At 43.8% G+C, this 10,049-nt stretch overlaps 1 protein-coding gene across 6 annotated transcripts in view; it reads right to left on the bottom strand.

Moving 5' to 3' along the window:
• The window catches only part of LOC126386069 (filamin-C-like), a 218,438-nt gene that overhangs the window by 149,703 nt on the left and 58,686 nt on the right, over positions 1-10,049 (bottom strand). For 2 of the 6 annotated variants that reach the window (XM_050038171.1, XM_050038172.1), the window contains 10 exons: positions 9,800-9,922; positions 9,439-9,684; positions 8,250-8,519; positions 7,906-8,043; positions 6,640-6,755; positions 5,771-5,903; positions 5,091-5,267; positions 4,769-4,987; positions 2,834-3,043; positions 84-2,609 (listed from right to left, as the gene is read on the bottom strand). In XM_050038171.1, coding sequence (XP_049894128.1) covers positions 2,422-2,609; positions 2,834-3,043; positions 4,769-4,987; positions 5,091-5,267; positions 5,771-5,903; positions 6,640-6,755; positions 7,906-8,043; positions 8,250-8,519; positions 9,439-9,684; positions 9,800-9,922 — 1,820 coding nt within the window. In that variant the 3' untranslated portion in view covers positions 84-2,421. Of the gene's footprint in view, positions 1-82; positions 2,610-2,833; positions 3,044-4,768; positions 4,988-5,090; positions 5,268-5,770; positions 5,904-6,639; positions 6,756-7,905; positions 8,044-8,249; positions 8,520-9,438; positions 9,685-9,799; positions 9,923-10,049 lie in introns of those variants that run through there. The other 4 variants (XM_050038173.1, XM_050038174.1, XR_007569462.1 and 1 more) reach the window with 3 other exon arrangements.

The following is a 10,049-nucleotide window of genomic DNA, read 5'->3' as shown; positions in this document are numbered from 1 at the left end:
CTGTGGACGATAAACCAGGTGCAGACTTCCATCTGTGTCACCGCTGATGAGGAAATACAGCGAGTGCTGGACGGAGCAGTGAGTGACAACAACCCCGCCCACATTTAAGAGGACTGTCTGAACAGACCGAGGGTCTAGGTACCATGTCTGAAGGGTCACTGCTGGTTCCAAAGGTGCTGGACTGAAAGGGTTTGGTGTTGTTTGGTCTCTAAGTGACGGAGCTGCTCCAGTTTGATTTAAATCTCTGAACAAATCACATGACGATCAGCTGCGACTCTTTGTGGCAAGTTAGCGAATAAACTTTTATTATGCCTGCACAATCTTGCCAGACTGAAGGTTAACATATCAAACAGTTAAAATGTGTTTCATTCATCCATTTTTGATACATACAAAAATCACTATAAAATGTCACTCTGTAATATTGTGGGCTTTTTTCAACATTCACAAAATAAACTGATTGTTTCACCGCACTTCTTCCTGTGGTAAAAAAAAAATCATCACATCTTTCTGTGAACAACAACTCAGTAAAGATCGACCTCATCACTGCTCTCCTCAACAATAAGACCATTTTCTGTCAAAGAAAATCAAACGAGGGAAAAACAGAGAATAAATAAAATGAAAAGCTTGAGATAAAGTCACAACACGGCTCGTCCTGTTCTCTGCAGCTTTGTGAGGACACACAGGTTCAACCAGACGTGAGATGAAACCAGTCGCTTCTGTTCCGGACCGTACGATAAAAAACATGAGAAGGAAGTGGAGACACTTTGACATCCACAGCTTCTACAAAACCCAGAAACATCCTGCAGAAGTGTTGATAGTACAAAGATCAGCGTAGTGGTTTTATCCAAATGTTTCAATTCATCATGCAGACTGTTTTGAACTGAACTGATGTGACTGTGAATCAGTGAAACACGTCTGAGCAGTTCAGAGTTTCATGTCTTCACTTAAACAACTCAACACCTGACTTTAGTTTTTTTTAGCTGCTCAAGTCCTGAAGGTGACTCGTGTTCATGGTGGGCGCTGACAGTGCGATCCTGTACCAACAAAACACCAACTTGTGCAAACAAGACGCTCCAAACAGATCAACAACATCCAAATGCTGGAATCAGACAGACGGGAGACAGCTTTGATTTTATTTAAAGGGATAGTACACCCAAAAATGAAGATTCAGCCATTATCTACTCACCCATATGCCGAGGGAGGCTCAGGTGAAGTTTTAGAGTCCTCACATCACTTGCAGAGATCCAAGGGGAGAGGAGGTAGCAACACAACTCCACCTAATGGAGGCTGACGGCGCCCCAGATTCAAACGTCCAAAAACACATAATTGAAACCACAAAATATCTCCATACTGCTCGTCCGTAGTGATCCAAGTGTCCTGAAGCCCCGACAAAAAAAGTTGTTTGGAAAAACCTCATTTGAACTCTGTTTTTAGCCTCATTGTAGCCTGTAGCTCTGACTGCCTCTCTGGGCACCGCACTCACGTGTACACGCTTCATGTGTGTTCACATGCTTTCGCTACAGACGAGCAGTATGGAGATATTTTGTGGTTTCAATTATTTTGTTTTTGGACGTTGGATGTGAGGACTCTAAAACTTCACCTGAGCCTCCCTCGGCATATGGGTGAGTAGATAATGGCTGAATTTTCATTTTTGGGTGCACTATCCCTTTATTTAATTTGATAACCTTTTGAAAAGAGTAACGAGTGATATATGACATTTTTAGAGTAACAAGCCCAACACTGCTCCCTGTGTGAAGGAGCTAAGTCACATCTAGTTGCAAACTCCGCTGTGGAGGACGACAAATACTAATATTTTAACTTTGGAAAACAGCGCTGTTACTGTCGCCAGTATTCTCTGCTGTCCTCAGCTTATTTCCCGTCCTGCTGTTGTCCACTAACATGATCTCCGGTTTGTCTGATTCCACGTGAACGCAGCACAACTGGTGCGAACCAGATGCCGACATCAAGAACCAGATATAACTTTAAAAAGGTCAGATTTAAGTTCTTAAAAAAAGATGCATCTCAGATATTATTTTTGCGCACAGGTTGATATCTTGTCGGCAGTAGGTCGTGTCTCGTACTGACATCTTGTCTCTTCATTCGAAGGTCTGGACTGTGATTGGTCAACAGCACAAATTAGCACAGTGTAAAGTTATAAATGCTGCTGGTGTCGGGCTGCAAACGTTGTGTTCATGTTCAACAAACAACTGTTGTGTTGCAGGCGGCGAGCGTCTCCGAGAGACACAAGAAAGAAATGAATATAAACTTTGGCACGTGGAGTGAAAACTGTCCGCTCAAACAGGAAGTGAATAGTCTCTGCGTCTTCAGTGCATCAGGGTTAGGAAGGTGAGGAGGGTGAGGAAGGTGAGGAGGGTGAGGAGCTGCAGCGGAGCGACAGACATCGAGATGAAGAGTTCAGTTTTAAGGGACGGTGACGTGGAAGGGACTGCCCGGGACGTTCTCGTCCCCCCATTTGACGATGAGGATGTAGCTGCCTTGTTCTTTGACGGTGTACGTGACGTTGTACATCCTGTTGCCCATGTGTTTGACGTACACCTCCTCGCAGGGCGTCTTCGGCCCGTGAACGCCAACCATCAACATGTTGGTGCCTGCAGAGTCAACGAGACGGACAAATACATCATCTGTTTCATTTACAGGGTGTCAGAAGCATTTAAACTGCTTTAAGACACATGTTTAACAGAGTGAGGAAAGTATAAATTAAAGGACAAGGTTCAGCTTTAAAGATTTGTAACATCAGGAAAGTGATTTCCTCGCAGACGAGCTCGACTCATTTTGACAAAAACAAATTAAAACAGGGTTCCTTGCTCCTCACCTGCTTTGCTGCAGTCGACTGTGAACGTGTTCTTCTGACCTATGAAGGCCTTCGACAGGCCAGCGCCTCTGGAGATGACTTTACTGGCGTCTGAGGAGAATTTGGGTAACGAGGCGAAGGCTCCTCCCATCGACGACGACGACTTGGAGACAGTTTCCACCAGAACAGACGACGTCTCGTGCAGACTGGTGCCGCCGGACAGACGAGGGCCTGCAGACGGAGTCACAGAAACATCAGTCAAATAAAATGAATCTCCAAAAGTATGCTGAAGAAATATTTTTAGGTTTCTGCATTTTTCACAGGTTTTAGCAAAAGATAGAAAAGAAGTTGCGTTCGTATTTTTGCTCAGTGTTTCTGCTCACCCCGTCTGATCAGTGGGTTCACATGTGACAACAGCTTTTAATTAAGACTTCAGTTTTTGGCTCTTCATATCTTGAAATATTTTAACCTTAAGGACACATTTGCACATCTTCATCTCTTCACCCCTGGATCACTGCAGCAGCCTATTTTTTCTTACCTGAATCAAGAACCTATCACTCGACTCCAGACTGTTTAGAACTCAGCTGCCAGAGACGTGATCACATCACTCCAGTTTTAGCCTCTTTACAGCAGCTCCCAGTGTGTTTTAAAACAGATTTTACTGATTGTCCGTTCAAGAGTCTTTTATCAGTCCTTTTAATGTCTGTTTTAATTGTCAACATATAAATCACTTTGTAACTTTGAAAAGCGCGTTATAAAGAATGATTATTAGAGATTATGATGGGTGTGTACAAGTTTTGTTTTGGGTTTGGTGTGCAGCTTGTAAAGAACTGATGCTGGGCTGGTCGTCTGCCAACAACCAGAAAACTGAGATGGACTGTCTCCTGCAGAGCTGTAAAGGTAAACCAGGTCCTTTACGGGTCCAACAGCCGATGCCTGACATTCCTCAAGCCAAATTAACTGACACATTTTCCAGTGCTCGGGACACTTGGAGAACAAAATCCAGCAGCCACATGGCTCCTCTTGACAAACATGCAACAGAGCAAAAAATACTGAGCAGCTTTGTACACTGTCACAGGATAATGACCTCACAACGGAAGAGAAATTTCAGTCTGTTTCTCCTGCTGGATTTGACCCAAAAACTTTAAGAGCTGTTGATTCTAATAAAACAGAAATCCATGTAACTGGGTCACAGCGTATCATAAAACAAATACTGCCATCTACTGGTCACCTGACACAGCACATAAAGCCTGTTGGAAATGATAGTAAATGATGTTTTGACCAACATGTCACTAAACTTGTCCAATCATGTTTTTATCACCTCAGAAACATTGCTAGAATAAAATCTATATAAACTTTAGAGATACAGGAACTGTTACACGTGCTCTTATCTCTTCGCGTCTTGATTATTGCAACAGCCTTTATTCATGTCTCAATCAATAAACCTTGCAAAGTCTTCAGATTGTTCAGAACTCAGCAGCAAGACTTTCAACCAAAGCCAAGAAGCACGACCACATCACACCAGTTTCAGCCTCTTTACATCGGCTCCCTGTTTGTTTAAGGATCCATTTTAAAATCTTATTAATTACTTTAAAGGCTCCTCATGGCTCCAGTTCACATTTCAGACCCGTTAGTCCCTTATGAACCTTTACATAGTTTGAGATCTTGTCCCAGAGTCCAGACTGACGACCAAAGGGGACAGAGCGTTTGCAATCAGGACTCTGACGCTCTGGAACGACCTGCCCGAGGATATCAGGCGGAGACACTGTCTTCGTTTAAGTCTCTCCCAAAAACATACTTCTATCGGAAATCCTGATTTCGTTTAAGCTGTCTGTCTATTTATTGCTATCTTACTGATTTTGGGACAGCCACTCTAACCACTTGGCACCCCAATTCAAGGACTGACCTGAAAACTCAGAGAAAAATGCAAGCAGGTTCTGCGGTCCTTCGACCCACCTGAGACTTTGGCCTTGAAGGGGCTGCCTACGATGTGCTGCGGTCCTCCGTACTTGATGGAGATCAGGTAGTTCCCAGGAGCCATGGGTGTGTAGGAGACCTTGTAGCCCTCTGGACATTCCTGACAGTCCATTTTCACCTTCGACGGCCCGTCGATGGTCACAGATAGAGCTCCTGAGCCGGCATTACAGGTGTTCACAATAAACTCCGACGCCACACCTGAAGGAGGAGGCAGACGTGACAAACACCCGTTAATATCTACCATATGTTTTCATTAATGGCTTTTAAATTAAGGTGTTTTTCAGGTGTTTATTTTTCATACCTGTGGTTCCTCCCTCCAGTCCCGGTCCGAAGGCAGACACCATACCGGGATCTCCGACCTGTCCTGGTTCCCCCACTCGGATCTTGAAGGGGCTGCCGGGGACGTGGCTGCCATTGAAACGAACGTCGATAGAATGAACTCCGTTCTCCCTCGGGATGAACCTGATGGCGTGCTGGTCTGTGGAAACATGGGTTACAAATGACACTCATAATGAGTTCTGTCTATAAAAACATATCAGCTCTGTAATGGTGAAATCTTTGGCTGCAGTAACGTGTTAAAACAGCTGTGTTAGTACAAGTTCACTTTAACATTGTTCCTCTCTGCAATACTTTAGGCGCAGACCTGATCCTTGTGGTAAATGTTATTGCGCTTTTCTTTTACAAACCCAAACCTTCACGGCAGTTGGTATTAAAACTGTGCTTTTACATAATATTGACACACATAATTTTCACTTAAAATGGGACATGGACAGGTAGTGGACCAAGACCTGAGCCCTGCAGTCCTCCACTTCTAATATTACTTTGACTGGGATGTAGAAAAACAGAGGACCCAGAGTTGATCCTTGTGGTACCGTATGTCCAATGTTAACGCTCTTTTCTTCTACAAACCCAAACCAGTCAGACACTAATAATAATTCCACTTGACAGTTTTAACACTTGATGATAAAGTGTGGGTCTTACCGCTGTCCAGCTCAGTGATGTAACACTCCTCTATGGCTCCTGATGGCGTGTGGATCTTCGCATCTATCAGCCCTCTGGCTCCGTTCAGCTGTACGGCAAAGGAGGCCTCCTGTCCGACTTTCAGACCCATCTCCTGATGAAGAACAGACGAAGAGAAGAACAGGGGATCATTTCTATTATTTTTCAGCTCTACGTATGCTGTTCATGTCACTAATTAAAACCATGTGGGTAGGAACTTTTTAGGCGTCCATCTTCTTCCATCCACACAAGCAATTTTTATCATCTCCACATCAGAGCGAATACAATAAGTGTGAGATGAAACAGTATCTTTCATATAGACACTCCTCCGGGAACGATAAGACACTCAAATGGGGTCTAATCACTTTCTTCTTACACTACTGCCTCTGAAAAATTTGTGCCTCAATCTTTGTGCCTAATCCTGCTTTCTGAAATAGGGCCCTGAACACACAGTCCAGCTGTTGTCATAGACATATATTTATGTTTACGTTGTCATGGTAACTGCACGAGTATAAAGTAGGCATTTGATCAGTGGTTATCCAAAGCTAACAGCACTTTCTACAATTCTGCATGAAGTCCCTTCATCACATTGATATTTCTAACTTGTGCTGTCATCTGTGAGCAGGAACACAAATACTGCCCGTGACAAATATACAGAGCTAAAACAGGACGGCAGCTGAGACACATTTACACACATATGAACACAGAAATACACTCTCAGTATAAATCAGTTAGACACTAATAATAAATCACTCAGAGGGTTTAACATGGAGACTCTTCATACATCAGTGACCTCAGCTGCCTCTGTAGAAACTATTTAATTTCAATGAATAAAGACGATGTGTTCTTACCTGCAGGCTGGTGATGGTGAGGCGGCGAGCGTCATCAGACAGAGTGGCGATAGGCACGATGAACGGAGAGTCTGGGATGTGTTCATCGTTAAACTTAATGGAAACCTCATAGTCACCTGGAGAGAAGAGATGACAGCTGACTGAGAATATGATTTTTTATCATCATTATGTCACGTTCATTCCTCTCTAACAGAAGTCATTGTTCTTCTGAAGCTCAGTATAACAGTGGTGTTTCTCAGGGATCCGTTCCAGGCCCGCTGTTGTTTTCATTATAAATGTCAGACACCATTTTTTAAAAACATTTGTTCGTCGTAGAGTTTATTTTCTGCGCTAATCCAAAACAGAAGAATGAACCAGGGTGATGCTTACTTCAGGGTCGGCCTACAGAAAAACATCATCCCTGGAGCTCTCTGCTTTTATTTGTTTTATATTTTACCGCTGACTTCAACACATTAAATGGCCTCGCTTCAAAATATCTTGATTCATTGATTTGTTGCCGGTTTGTTCCCTCAGATCAGAATACATTTTATGTTTTTGAATGCTTTTAACATTTGATGTAATCTGCCTTAATTTGTTGTTTAATAACTTTCCTTTCTAAACTTACGTACTTTGTTCCTTTGTTAAGAAAACAACTATAATACTGAAATGTATTTTTATCATGTGGGATTCAGTCTTTATATCTTTTGCTCTAACAACTTCAGTCTGGCAGTAGCTGCAGATTTCATTGTCGTTAGTTGTGACAACAGTTTACTCAACAATTTAATTTTTAGATGGTGAAGAAAATATAAAATCCTGCATAAAATATTTGACTTTGATGTGATTGAATTGCTGACATTGTTGGCAGATATTATTCATACATCTGCATATCTCAAAATCCAAACCTAGAAAACAACAAGTTTAATTTAGGACCTGTGTTTTGTCCTGATTTAGTTGAAGGAAATTCTGAGTCATTGACATATGTCAGAGTTTCATTGTTCACTGCAGTAAAGCGGGTTTAGATCATTGCTATCAATGTCTGTATAGTGTTTAATGACATCTGCATATTGATGGACACTGAGCTTTTGGAAAACCCTGAGCAAAAACATATAAATGAAAAGGTAGTGGGAGCAGAATTGAGCCCTGTGGAACTCCACATGTAACATTCACTCTGAGTGGGACAGTTTTCTCTTCTACATATCAAACTTGGGACTATTTTTTAAATAAAACTCCACAGAGTACGAAGGAATCAAAATATCTGTACACATAATGTGTGTGACTGAGTCTCACCAGGCTCCTGAACCACATAGGCGACTCCACAGGATCCGTCCTTCCTGTCTTCAAAGGTGATCTCGGCCTTGCTCGGCCCCTCCACAGCGATGGACAGACCACCCGCTCCGGCCTCTCTGGTCCAGATACTGAATTCAGCTGGAAAACAACAAATTTATCACCTTCAGTTCAGCATGTGGAGGAAGAGTCGTAACAACACATAACAGTTTACTTTTAGGTTTTTAGTTTTACGCCATAAACAGTAAACTAAGAGGAAAATTAATCTCAAAACCAGAGCATGAATCATTTTAAAGAAATAGATCTCAGACATATAAGTCAGACAATGAAGTCATTTTCCAGCCTACCTGGGATCCCCGCCACTCCTCGGTCTAGCCCGGTCCCTCCTGCTCGGACCTTGTGGGCCCCTCCCTCTCCAAGGGGCCCCACGGTGAACTGGAAGGGGCTCCCAGGGACGTGCTGTCCCCGGTATTTAACGTTCACAGTGTGAGCTCCCATCTCCTGAGGGATGAAGCGGACGCTGTAGGTGCTGTCCTCTCCTTTAATGATCTCTGCGTCCTCTGTCTTTCCTCCAGGACTCGTCACCTGAGCCGTCATCTCCTGGTTACCTGCCTCACCTGAGAGGGGCAAAGAGGAGGAGGAGAGGGAGGGGGATAGAGGAAAAGATGGACATGGATCAGACAGATTTTGGTCTAAAGAGTCTGTGAGTGTTTGTGGAACATGCAGCAAGATGCCAGGGATCAACTCTGGTTAAAATCAAATTAACACACACCTGCCACCATTAACTGCCATGCAAATTAGTGATTAATATTATTTAACCTGAAGTCTCCATCTGTTTGTGACTACATAGTTATAACTTAAAAATACAACACTTTACAACACTTTCACAGTGATAATATTTTTTCACAGGATATAATCAAATGAGTTAATTACCACCCCACATTTCACTTTATTAATTCAAAATGTAAATTTAAAGGTGCAGTTTGGAATTTAGTGACATCTGGTGGTGAGGTTGCAGAACTGAAACTGAAACTTCTCCCATGTGCAAAGCGTGCAGGAGAACTACGGTGGCTGCCGTGAAAACGTGGATGTCCCTTTCTAGAGCCAGTGTTTGGCATTAGAAACATCCAGGTGGATGTTTGTGCCAAATTTGAAGAAATTCCTCCAAAGTGTTTGTGAGATATCATATCATCAGGAGAATGAGATGGACGGACGGACGGACGGACAGACAACCTGAAAACATAATGCTTCTGGCTGCAGCTATCTGAGACATAAAAGTGAAAAATTCAAAGTTGTTTTGACGCCACAGAAACCTGCCGACCATCACCGCCGTCACACTGCAGTCACACAACATGCGTCAACATGAAGTCAGATGTCACAGCGAGGTTAGACGTTTCTGGACTTCTCCACCACCACAACACTCTGATTAGTGATTAGCAGAATATCAGACACATGTCGGCTCAGTGAGGAGCTGCTCCTGCATTCTGTCAGTAAAGTTAGAAACTCTGAACACACACGGCCGGTCCACACACACACCGTCCTGCAGTGGCGGCGGTCGGGTGCCACTGAATCCGCTAAGACTCTCACGTCCCAGGAAGTCTCCGAACACGTCTCTGAAGGGGTCTCCCACCTGAGTGCTCTCCTCCACCCTCACCTCCCTCTTGGTCTCTCCTGCCCTGGTCTTACTGATCTCCGTCCGCTCGGTGCGAGTGTAGGTGTGACTGCTGCGGGTGAACGTCCGTGTCAGACGCTCCTGAGCCGACACCATGTGGAACCAGTTCCCTGAAAGCAGCGAGGACGAAGTAGGAAACAAGGGACACAGAAGGAGGTGAAGAGGAGGGAGCAGAGAGGACAGTAGGAGGGGACAGGTGGAGGAGACAGTGATGTCACAGCTCACCTGGTATCTTGAGGTTGAGATCACAGGTGCTGCCCACGGTGGCGATGGAGGGAGCTTGACGCTTCCTGGTGATGCTCTCCTTCATCCGGCCTTCACCAAACACCTTCACTGTGAACGGACTTCCTGTTGGGACCAAAATATTCTCTCGTCACAAAAACATCCAGATTGTTTTTAACAACCTGAGGTTGGTTTTCATGAAACTGAAATTAAACCAAAGGCCCTCTGCTGGTCAGATCTAATCATCAGTAAT

Source organism: Epinephelus moara, chromosome 24 (genome assembly GCF_006386435.1).
Source record: "Epinephelus moara isolate mb chromosome 24, YSFRI_EMoa_1.0, whole genome shotgun sequence".
Taxonomy (NCBI): Eukaryota; Metazoa; Chordata; class Actinopteri; order Perciformes; family Serranidae; genus Epinephelus; species Epinephelus moara.
Note: the sequence above shows the minus strand (reverse complement) of the source record. Positions and strands in the feature narration are given on the sequence as shown.